Raw genomic sequence first — 12,576 nt, 5'->3', positions numbered from 1 at the left:
CACGTTAAGCACTTCCATCTCCCGGCTACACATGAGATTATTAATAGGTTGCTGGCTTGGTTAAAAGAGGCACTTCAGTTGAATCAATGGAGCACTTGAAGGGGACTCTTTGCAAGTGGACCTGATGTTCAAGCCCTCATTGTTAACGCTGAAGGGTCAGGATTCTGTAGCTCCCGTAATACCCCAGTAATACCATCTGAAGTTATTCTGTTTAAAGCCATGCCAGAGATAAGAGACAAGGGAACAAGAATGTGGTTTTTACCATGGACCCAATTCAGCGATATTTCATTGACCTTCACTGGAGCAGGATGTTTTTAGAGAAGTACCAGAATTGGAAATGGAATAAAACCTAAGTTCAGCCTAATGGAATAAATGTTTTCAAGGGCATAAATCTGCTAGAAAGAGGCCATTTCTTCCAGGCATCGCTAATGGACTTCGCTTTTAGACACAAATGTAGGTTCATCCATACGGACACAAGGGATCTTCTTCACTCACCAGGGAGACGTCACATGTGTCTCCTAAGTAGTCCATAATCTGTCCTCATCTTTCCCCCCACTCCTGTCCATTGAATAATGGATTTACGAATCAGCTCCACCAGAACCAGAGTGACCTCAGAGGCCACGATCTCTCTGGGGGGTGTTTCTCCAAGCTGCCCATGGGGCCCGCAAATCATATTCTAAAGTACGTGTCTGGAAGAGCATAAATTATTCTGATCATTTTGCAAGGAATGAATGCAGCAGGTGAAATGAAAAACCGCAGAGGTGACGGAAAACGCGCCAGACCTGATGATCTTTCATTTTCTTTTCAACCTAAGTAAACATAAAGCCACAAGGCAGGTATATTAAAAAAAAAAAAGAAAGATCTGGCAACCACTTCACATTTTCAATGATAATCGAGAGCAAGTGATGACAGCATGGATGCATTGTGGGATGAGAGGAAAACGTAAAGGATGAGGGGTTCTGAAAGGAAATCGATCAGCATCTACTCTCCCAGTGAATGGAACACATGGAATATAGCTCAGGGCAAAATAAATGCTCCTCTTGACCCTTTTATCTTGGGAAACAACCTCCATCTTCTGGTCTGTTGGAGAAAGATGTTAACACTTACTATGATGATTGTTTTTGGAGACCAATTTCATGTTGAGAGGAGAACGTGTTTGCTTAATGAAGCCTAAGAAAATTCAGGAGTGGAAATAAACGCCTGTGTGAAAAGCACGAGCTGCAGATTTTTAGCTTCTTATACTTTCACATGGATGCACAAGATTGTAACCAAAGAACCCTAAACCCTGAGGAGTCACAAAAACAGCACTTTGTCGAGAATGCTTTTCTCTATAGTGAACCTCTCTAGGTTCTCCAGGTCAACTCATATTGGTCCTCCACTGTACGCTACAAATCCTGTCAAATATTTTAAGACCCAGGAAGATTATCCGAGAGTCCCTAGAGCTGCTTGCACATACTGTATGATGTGTTAGTGTTTTTTATGTCTGAAAGAGAACTCTGGTCTGGTTTAATGTTTTTAGGCAGCTGAGAACACAGCAATCGTACTCTGGGTCCGAGAATGTCTGAGTAATGCCCCTTTTCCACCGAGGCAGTTCGAGTGCTGGTTCGGAGCCAGAGCCTAATTTAGAACCAGTTCTTTCTGTTTCGAACACCAAAGCACCGGCTCCGAACCAGGAAAAGTGGTTCTTAAGTAGCACCAAAACGTTGCTGGTCTAGACTTAAGAACCGCTTGTGTCAGGAGCTGGGGGCGGGGCTACTGTTAGCGCATTTGATAATGTACCTTAAGTATACTAATGTTTAATACACTTTTACTTTACCACGATATGATACATTATCAGCACACATGATAGTAGGTAGCTACATGCTAAGGCTAACTTTTTTTCTGTGTTAATGATAAAATAACGTTATGTACTTTATCGATTACAACCTCCGTTTATACAGATTACATGGAGCTGCACGTACACGTTTTATTCGCCACGTTTGGATGCCAATGTAGGTTCGCAAAGCCATGAGCATTAACAGTAAAGCAACATCCGCCACTGTTGTTGTGTTTGCCGCTGCTGCGCTAACGTTGCTGAGACACGTGACACGTATACAGTGACGTCACACTCGGCGCTGTGATGGCTCTCTAGCCGGTGGAAAGGCAAACCGGTTCCTAGGTTTGCCAGAGGAACCAACTTTGAACCAGCACTAGCGCTAGCTCTGAACCAGCATCCGGTTCTTTCCGGTGGAAAAGAGGCATGAGTGAACTTACATTATGTGAAAATGATTCAACTCTGAATCGATTCAACTGAATCAAATTTTGGTTTGATGGTTTTTTGTTTTGTTTTTTATATGTTGAGCTGCTAAACTGAGCCAAAAGACAGAGCTGTAGAACTGCAGGAATGTAACACGTTCTCAAGATCTGTACTGATAAACAAATACTCAAAGAAATGCTGAGGATAAGACACACGAAATGTTATTCATAAGTGACGATTCGATGGATGTTTTTGCACACGCTCGGTAAAGGGTTCTTAAACTTTTTCCATCATTGTATTCCTAACAAATAATCGATCTCTTTTTTTACGAATGTTTTCAGCCCGTCGATCTGAACAATTTGTTTTCCTCGTTGATTTGTATAATTACAAGACGAAAAAACCTAGAGGCAGATAAATCAGATTCAGACTTAAAGTATAAAAACTTCCTCCTCCTTCTTCATCTCCTAAGTCCTGCTTCTGGAGTTTTCTTTCCAGTATTATGGACGAGGTGGAGTTCATTTAGAAATAGCAAAAGTACTTTCACCCCTGTGTCAAATTGTTCACAGTGCACCGAAATAGGGGGGAAAAAAGCCATTCAACTGAGAGGTGTGTAAAATTAAAAGATTAATGTTCCACATCTGTAACAATGCAGGAAAAAGTGTAGCGGTCCACATTAATTAGAGTAATCCATCAAATGCGTCGTCCATGACGCTGCCTAATGATTGCTGTAGAAGTTTTTTAATGAGCACTAAGCACACTACAACTCTGTTAGATAAAACAGTGACGTATCTCCACACGCTGCTCATGAGCTTATTTTCAGCCACAGCCAAATGTCCTTTGTGCCACAAAATAAATAGTCTCTTGCCTGGTAAATGACTCAGAACGATGATGGGGAAAAATAAAAAAAAAAACAAGAAAATATGATGCTAAGAATTCATTCAGTGTACGACTCAAATATAGTTGTTTTAATAAATAATATATTCACCATGGCATTTCTCTGATAATAATAATAAAAAGGAGAAAAAAAAAACTTTATTTGTACTTTTTTTCCCCGCTACGTTTGAACGGCTTATCTCGACGGAGTCGTCATCGGGTCTCGACGCATTTCCGTTCCTGCTATTAAAAGCTAAACCTTACGTTGTCAGTGGAGACATGACATGACGTTAAAGAGTTGGAAGAAATAAGAAATCGAAGCGTGAGACGAGGTAGATGATCGTTCGCCGCCGCTCCTCGTATGACACGCCTGTCCGAGATTAAGGCTAAACAGACAGCTGAGGTTAATAGAAAGAGACGTAGCATTTTTTTGCCTTGCCGTGATGACTGGAGCTGCAGATGCGATATAGCTGACTGACACTGATTTAGACCACACACACACACACACACACACACACACACACACACACACACACACACACACACACACACACACACACACACACACACACACACACTGAACCACAAACATTCAGTTAGCATTTTCACCCTGATAAAGTTCCACTCTGAAAAAATAATAACAATCTCAAAGACGAGTTTAAAACCTTCAGGTCACGCTGAGTTGAGGCAGAGACTCGGGTCAGCTAGTTATTAGCGTTTGTTAGCGGCTATTATTGATGTTATTAGCATGGAGGATTGAGCAGAGTGTTGTTTTTCTTTATCTCCAGCTCTTAAGAGTTGTGTTATGTTGGAAAATTTGGTTTCAGCTCATTACGTATTGATAAAACAAGTCTTGAGGATCTGCTAAAGTCTAAAGTTTAACGTAGATGTCGTTCAGGATGCAGTTCTCCATTAAAACCTTAATTATTAGCGCTGGATTTCATGGGATCATGGAGGTGAATCTGGTGCAAAGAGACAGAGAGAGAGAGAGAGAGAGAGAGAGAGAGAGAGAGAGAGAGAGAGAGAGAGAGAGAGAAATTGTAAATGTTCTAGCCCTGCAGGTCTTGAGTCAGAGAACTCAGCACTGCAGCTTCTCTATTTATTTATTACCAAGGGCTAGCATACATAACCCTCAATCAGCTTAACATGACAGGGATTAGCCACACAGACCATGTTTTAGGTATTGCTTTGTGGCCTCTGCTCTCTCTCGTGGATAATCTCATCCCTGGATTTGAGCTAGCCCACCCAAATTTTGATGGGATGTCGTCTCGCCGTCCATGTTTTCCGTGAAATCTTTGCCAAGACTCGATTGTGAATCCGGAGCAGCTAGCGTTGTAGAAGGAGTCATGCAGATGTCTCAGAGAGAGAGAGAGAGAGAGAGCGAGAGAGTTCAGAGGCTCCTTGTGCCACAATAAACCACAGTTCACCAGGGCATGGGGCAGCATGCATTAAAATTAAGCCCTTAATGCATTTGTGCAGGGAGCCAGGCGAGGATCAGATGAGATGAGAGTTGGCGTACATATTCGCCGCGTGCTCGGGGCGCCAGGGTGATTGAGTTAGAACGGACGTCATGTGAAATGTCACCATCTGCCTCAATGCCTGATCCCAAACCAATTTAAAAAGCGAATCCCCTCCCTTTTTCCCCCACGTCTCAATTCCAGCAGCAATTATAGATCAGGCTAATTAGCCGACGGTCTGTGACGGGCAACAGCCAAGGTGATGCTTTCAATTTCACTTGCAACCATGGAAATCAGGCCTGGAGGATTACGTGCCGGTCGTATCGAGACGTGATAGCAGATTGACACAGACTGTCTTTGATACATTATGTCTTAATGGTTAATCCGTGTTATAGACTAAATTACAGCTGGATCCAACATGACAGTTGGGTTTAACCGGCTCTGGAGGACGGAGATTACTCAGTCAATATTTGATATTTTTCTCAGCTGCTATTGGATGATTTTTCCCAGCAATCTTTTGAAGAACTGAAGCTGAGTTGCGTTGCGTTGAACATTACAGTATACGGCTAAGTTTATGTACCCCTGATGTGCCTGTTGAATGTCTCATTATAGATTTACTCTCCTGTCTAGGCTGTAATAACAAAGCTTCATTCATCTTTTCTCTTCTTGGAAGCTTTCCACTAGACGTTGGAGCGATTCTGAGGAGATTTGGGTCCAATCCTACGTTCTCCAAGAGCATTAGTAAGATCAGACTCTGCTGTTGGGATGTTGAGACTTCAATTCCAGTTCATTCCAAAGGTGTTCAGTGGCGTTGAGTCAGAGTCAGGGCTCTGTGCAGGATACCTGAGTGCTTCTACTCCAACCCTGACCTCCACACCATGTCTTCATGGAGCTCAGAGGCTTTGTGCACTTTGTGTGAGCCTTTTAGTTCCTGTGAAGAGAAACTGTAAATCTACAACACACAGACTTTCTATATCATCGTGCGAAAGTTCGTCTAACATAACGCATGAGCGTGAAGGTCGGGGTGCACAAACTTTTGCTCTTAAAGTGTCCTCGAACACTTTAGAGCTTGAAGCTGTTTTGCATTTTAATACCGTATCAAATTATGCAGCGTTTTCTAGCACGCATGCAAATTGCGCTAGTGATACGCAGGCTGAAAAAAGAACTAGCTTAATTTGTTGTATTTGTTGTTGATCTGGTGAGGAAACAACTAGAACTGGAAAAAATGGGTAAAAGGTATTTGTTATTTATTAATAAACCGAAGGTTGTAACTGTTGGGAAATTGCTGTTTTGCTTTTCTAACGCCACAGAAATTTGGTAACAATTACAAAAGGTTTCATTTATTCCAGAACGACACGTCTTACCTTTTATCCGTTTATACAGTATTTACCTCCGCTAAGCGAGATCCTTACGTTCGCTTTCAAAACCTCGGTCCTGAAACCTAACGCTGAGTTTTAACCAGCGAAACCATTTTACTCGAGTAAAAAATGATGGCCTCACTTTGTTGCAGCTGCTAAGTCATCAGAGTCCCCGAGAGCAGCGTTAGCACCTCGACCGCGCGGGTTTGCATACCGAAGTCCTTCTTCGCTTTGTAAGTCGTTCGGTATATTCATTCAGTCATTCATTCATTTTCTACCGCTTATCCGAACTACCCGAACTATCTCAGGCGTCATCGGGCATCGAGGCAGGATACACCCTGGACGGAGTGCCAACCCATCGCAGGGCACACACACATTTTTCATTCATTCACAATTTTCTGTCTGATTAATTGATGCCAATCAACCTACCATGCATGTCTTTGGACCGGGGCAGGAAACCGGAGTACCAGGAGGAAACCCCCGAGGCACGGGGAGAACATGCAAACTCCACACACACAAGGCGGAGGCGGGAATCGAACCCCCAACCCTGGAGGTGTGAGGTGAACGTGCTAACCACTAAGCCAACGTGCCCCCCCCCCCCCCCCCGATATAAAAGACATGAATTCTGTATAAAGAATAAACGATTATCTTCTGTAAAAGAAAACATTTATTGTAATAAGAGGAATCTGTACATCATGGAGTTTCCACACCTCCAAAAACACTGCAAACAGCAACATCAGCTGGACGGCTTTCAAGAATATCTAGTCGTGTTATGTAATATAAATATTTGGTACAAAATATCACAAAGCGAATGAATACATGAACATCATCTACTCTCCTGAAGAAGAAAAAAAAAACACTGCAACGACGCACTGTTTCGTTAAAACACTTCTTTTCTTTTCTTTTTTTTTTTTTCTTTTTTTTTTTTTGGTACAACATGAGTTAGCATCACCTTTATTTTACAGTATATCACTGACAAAGCACGGGAATATTGCAGGTGAACTCTGCACGCCTAAACCACAGATATTTACCCGCTCCTCGCAAGCCGACTACAATCGTATGTATATTCTGTTTAAAAGAAAAAAAAAAGAAAGAAACTCTTTTCATCCCCTTCATAACGGAGGCGGCGAATCCAATTCCAGACTCATTTTTTGTGGCTGGCGCAGAGGGCAAAAATATAACGGCGGTGATTTATTTTAACATCCCAGTCATAACTCAACACCGGACCGCCGCGATTATCATTCAGAGAGGGGATGAAGAAAAAAAACGGCACAGAAGAGGAAAGAAACAGTACACGGACATGGTTATTAGCACCCATAGCATACGCCGGAGTCATACTAGTGTTAAGCAAAAAAAAAAAAAAAAAAAAAAAATAAGAGCAGGGATTTTGATAATCCTGTCGGTTTTCTTCTTAAAACAATCAAACCGGATGCTTGGAAATGAAGGCGGAAGTTTTTGTTTAGCACGAGGTGATATGTTGTGAATAGGCTTCTCATGTAAGATGGGGGGTGGGGGGGTGGGTTGTGTGTAGTCGAGACGTGTGCCAGAATGCGAGTCACATTTCCTGCCTATGAGCGAGTAGATAATTGGAAGCTTCTGGCATTTTCTCCAGTAGATGATGAAAACGGGTGCCAATCACCAAAACACCTTCTACCCCGACCCACATTTCTGAAGCACCATGTCTGCTTGGGAAAGCACTGACAGACGTGTTTACATCAAAAGTAATACTGAAAAAATAAAAATAAAAAAAGGTCAGAAAAAAAAAAGCATAGAGATGATTGACCCCCAGCGAGACGTAGCGTAGACGTCACCGGAGTGGAGCGTGAGTGGAGCGTGAGCCGACCGTTTTTACCGCTTTAGCTTTCTTCACGTTTAAAGACACGCTGCTAAAAAGTTTGGTTCTTCGTAAATAACGGACGGTTATCGGCGCTGAAGCGTTTCTCGGGAAGGAGTCGGTAAACTATCCGTATTCCGCGCCCTTTTGCTAATGTCACGTTTTCACATGGGATTATCCGAAAAGTATGCCTCGCCGTGACGAGCTTCGTTCCAGAGAGCTGCAGTCAACGAGTTCAAACATCTCCATGTTTAAAGCGTCTGCTTTGGACAAAATCGGCATCCGTGAGACGTCTGCTGGATGGAGGCGGGGCGAGGGAGAAGGACACTTTGTAAGAATTCCACTTTGTAAGAAATGCAACGCTGCGTAAGAGCGCCGTAAGAATACGAGGCGCGTTAGGAGTCCCATTCGCTGTCGTCGGCCCCGTACATATCGGCGAGCTTTCTGAAGCGCGGCCCCCATTCGTTCAGGTAGCTGTAGTCGTGTGGCGATTCGGACGTCCCCGAGCCGAGGGAGCTGAGCGATTCGGCGACAGAGCCGTCGCCCTCGTAGGCGTAGGTGGCCAGAGAGTCATAGGGTGGTGCCGCAGGGCTGCTGTCGTGCTCCTGAACACGCTGCTTGATGAAGTTCCTCACGTCCGAATTGTCCCGGGATGTCGTGGGCGTCCGCCGGAGCGAAACTGGAGGGTACGGCGGATCGGACGGCACGACGTCGCGTCTCAGTTTGCTGCTTTCCTCCATGACCTCCGGGTGACGCAGAGCTCCGATGTCGAAGGCCTGCGTGTCCTCCTCGCCGCCGCCCTCGTCGTTGTAACTCACCACGTTGTCCCTGACATCCTCTTTGGAGATGATCAGAGGCTCCTTCTTTTTCTGGCGCTTCAGTGCAGCAAAGAGCACAACAATCACTGAGGAGAGAAAGATAACACACACACACACACACACACACACACACACACACACACACACACACACACACACACACACACACACACACACACACACAGATTGAGTGGGATGGATAATCGACAAGTGACAAAGAAGTGGTGTACATTTTCCTAGCAACGGAGTTAGTCAATTTACGGTCCTCGAGCGATGTGGCCTGTCAATCTTTTTTTTTTTTTTTTTAAAGGATACTGTAACGCAAACTGTTCCATTAACTCTGGACTCCGGATGAGTAGGATGAGAAACAGCCTTGGATGCAGAATCGAAGGCCGAAAGATACAAGAGTGAAGTAAAAAAAAAACAAAAAAAAAAAAACCTCAGTTTGAGTTGCGATGAGATTAAATCTCTGCTCGGGAGCGAGCAGGCGTGAACGCAGCGCTTTAACAATAAAACACTTGGTGTGTGGATGATGGGGTGTCACCTATACAACATGAGCAGCTGCTCGTGGCACACGGAGATGTGTGTGTGTGTGTGTGTGTGTGTGTGTGTGTGACGCCAACACGTACTGTACGTTGTGACGTCTTTGATACATCCACTCCAGAGAGATGTATTAAACGTGCCTGAACTTTTTCACCGCTGAAGCAAATCTGACGTCCGAAATCGTTTTATTTCTCTTAAGACGAATAATGTGACTTTAATTCCGAGTGGATTTGAAATCTATTCTTTGTCCCCGACTGATTGAAAGTCTAAATGTGTGGTGGTTATCGGTCCGGAGCGTTTGAGCGTGTCGGGGCTTTGGCGTGCTCGACTTTACTTTGCATTCTGACAGGACGTGTGCATTTCAGGCCGCCGGAGTAGTAATTAATGTAATGTAGGAGCAGACAGGCTGGGGCTGGAGCTGACAGGCGGAGGGGTGCGAGCATGACGAAGAGAGCGCCGTCTCCCTGACAGTGAGGCTGAATGATGAGTGCCTCGTAGCGGTGCGGACAGGAGGATAGACGGATGGAGCGAGTGATGATCAGACTGCTAAAACCGCAGAAACAGAATGCCTCTGCTGGACTCTGCCCCTGAGGAGGAAGCAGTAATTCGAGCAGAGACTTCGGGAAAGAATTTGGCGATGTCGGATTAGCTCGGGGTTAAGGCATCACGTCCACACAATCCCTCGGAAGCTTCAGTCACCTTGGTCGCCTTGGTTACATAAACAGTGTATATTAAATAATATCACGGCCGTCGCGTTTGTACCTCGCGGATTTAAGTTCACGGCGAATGATTAATGCGCCAGATGCGTTCTATTTTTACACCCAGAGATCAAAATGACCTCCTGGGAAACGTGTTATCTGACACTTGATTAGCTATGCAAATTATCACCTAATTAATTAGTCGATGCTTAGCGCATGCACGCTAGCGACATGTGTTAGGATGACTCACTATTGCAGTTCTTATAATAAAAATGATTCCTTGCTTTAATTTGGTTCCTTTATTTCAAACCTGTCCCTCGGATCGTTGGAGTGGGTTTTGATGTTGGATATTATTTTATTTTGACCTGAAGCAGCTTTCAGGAGCACAAAAATAACCGAAGTAAAGACGCTGTGTGATCGGTGGAGACACACCCACTTTAATTCCTAAGCTTTAAGCCACGCCCACTCCGAGCCTTTCGCGTTCGCGTATACGGACTCGAACAAAATTCCGTGATATAGGCGAGCGGGTGTGTATGGACTGCTGCTGCTGTGGGCGTGGCCTAGAAGTAGTGTTTGGGGGTGGGGTCATTCTAGAAAAGGCCACACCCACAAGGAAATAAATATCAACGTTTATCTTACAGGAGAAACGCGACCTCGGTGTTGATTTAAAGTGAATTTTAGGAGAAACATCAGAGCAAACAACGCTACTAAAACCGAGCCACTATTATTTTCTTTTTTTTCCACCATTTTTTTTATTTTGTGGTTACACTTACGGAGCAGGATGAGCACGCAGAGTAGAATAGCCACCAGAGCTCCGGTGCTAAGTCCGGCCGTGCCGCTCAGAGCCTCGGCGTTGCACATCTCCATGTTTCCGTCTCGGTCGCAGGTACACACTCGCACCGTCAGCGTTCCTGTGCTGCTCATCATGGGAAATCCGCCGTCCGAAATCACCACGGCGACCAGGTGAGAGCTTTTCTGTGCCTGACGGAAACCCGTCCGTCGTGTGTAGATGCCTGCAGTGTTGTCTGCACAAATCAAGAACAAGTACACTGAGCTACGGAGGATACGGAGGAGCTTATGAGTGCTGCATCTCCAAACAGCCCATGATCCTGCAGGCATGAAGGGAAAAGGAAAGGAAATAACTCACCTCCGTTGTCTTGTACCGAGAAGTTGGCCTTCACCGAGCTCTCTGGTGCCAGCGAGAAGAAGAATCTGTGGCCTCCTGGTGGCTCGTCCCGATCCACCGCCGTTATCGTCTGGATTTTCTGAGACGCAATAAAGAGCGCTAATTGTACAATGGTTTCTACAATGCGAACCACACACACACACACACACACACACGCTGACTTCAGATAAATGGAAAACGACGGCTGAATTGTCCTTAATGGCTATTGTGTAATTTGTACTAATTAGCGCTGCGTATACAAATCAATTACGTTAGCGTTTCAATGAGCCGTGGCGTTTGTTTTCCACAAATCATTTTTAATCAGATTTGTGGATGCAGTAAAATATTTTACATTGGTAATGTCTTTTTGCTTCCTGTGTCCTTCCTTCTTCTCTGCGCACACACACACACACACACACACACATACACACACACACACACACACACACACACACACACACACACACACACACACACACACACGCGCATGCACTGGAGAGCTCTCATTGGAAGTGAGGATAGCTATCGGCTCAGCCGTTGAGCTCAGAGTTGTCTCGTGCGGTTAGCAAGGGCAATTCGAGGTTAAATGCCCTCGTTCAAGGACACATCTAAAATTTAATCAGCAATCCTCCGGTGCTTAGTGTGTTTCTGCCTGTCGGGCATAGCAACCGGACGGACTCTTCACCTTCCCGCCCTTCAGTGGTTCCCAATCAGCTTTTCATTATACACCCGTCAGACGTATGACTCATTTCTTCGCGAGCGAATTCCCGAGTCGTTTTCCAAAAGACTCCCGAGCGCTAGACGTGTCGAGTCGCTATCTCTAACAGAACGGATAAGCCTGTGGGTGTTTCGGAGTCGGGCGTCGCCCGGCGGTGGGCGGATCAGTGACCTGTGATGACAGACAGTAGGGAGGCGTGTGGAAAGGTAGTTATTATAAAGCGACAGTGATAAGTGACAGCGTCTGTCATCCGGTGCGACACTTAATCTCATCAAGCGTGACAGAAAAAGGTCTCTGCGTCTAATCCGGCAGGGCGCAGCACTAGGCGCAGATCCTTATCTCCGTTCGGGGGTGTGTGTGTGTGTGTGTGTGTGTGTGTGTGTGTGTGTGTGTGCCGTGTTTGACAAACCGCACTCATCTCATACTACCTTATCTCTAAATTGACACGGTGGCCCTCAGTGAGAAATGTTAACGTCTGTTTTTAAAAAAAAAGGGAGATTTTACCTGACCGGATTTAGCGTTTTCACACACAAAGGTCTCGTAGAAGGAGGCGAGCGCCGGCGGGTTATCGTTCACATCCAGCACACGGATGTACACGGGCACTCGACTCGTCTGCTGGGGGTTATCTGAGACACACACACACACACACACACACACACACACACACACACACACACACACACACACACACACACACACACACACAGGTCCATTTAAAAGCAGCATGACAGAGAGACAGTGAATATTTACTGAAGTTAACTGCAGTCACTTCCATTCATTAGGATTAATTATATTTACTGCCTTTCAAATAGCATTTGTTTCTGTCAGGCAGATGTACGTGATTCTCTTTCGTTTATTTTTACTTTCTGATTGCCG

The 12,576-nt window shown here is 44.9% G+C and overlaps 1 protein-coding gene across 2 annotated transcripts in view; it reads right to left on the bottom strand.

Annotated features, from left to right (window-relative positions):
• Positions 1–6,573: 6,573 nt before the first annotated feature.
• Positions 6,574–12,576, bottom strand: part of cdh6 (cadherin 6) — a 32,263-nt gene continuing 26,260 nt past the window's right edge. For both annotated transcript variants that reach the window (XM_047806618.1, XM_047806619.1), the window contains exons 9-12: positions 12,205–12,326; positions 10,965–11,082; positions 10,591–10,842; positions 6,574–8,662 (exon numbers count right to left, since the gene is read on the bottom strand). In XM_047806618.1, coding sequence (XP_047662574.1) covers positions 8,154–8,662; positions 10,591–10,842; positions 10,965–11,082; positions 12,205–12,326 — 1,001 coding nt within the window. In that variant the 3' untranslated portion in view covers positions 6,574–8,153. The remainder of the gene's footprint in view (positions 8,663–10,590; positions 10,843–10,964; positions 11,083–12,204; positions 12,327–12,576) is intronic.

This window comes from Tachysurus fulvidraco, chromosome 22, assembly GCF_022655615.1.
Source record: "Tachysurus fulvidraco isolate hzauxx_2018 chromosome 22, HZAU_PFXX_2.0, whole genome shotgun sequence".
Lineage (NCBI taxonomy): Eukaryota > Metazoa > Chordata > Actinopteri > Siluriformes > Bagridae > Tachysurus > Tachysurus fulvidraco.
The sequence above is the reverse complement of the archived record's forward strand: the minus strand, read 5'-3'. Positions and strand labels throughout refer to the sequence as shown.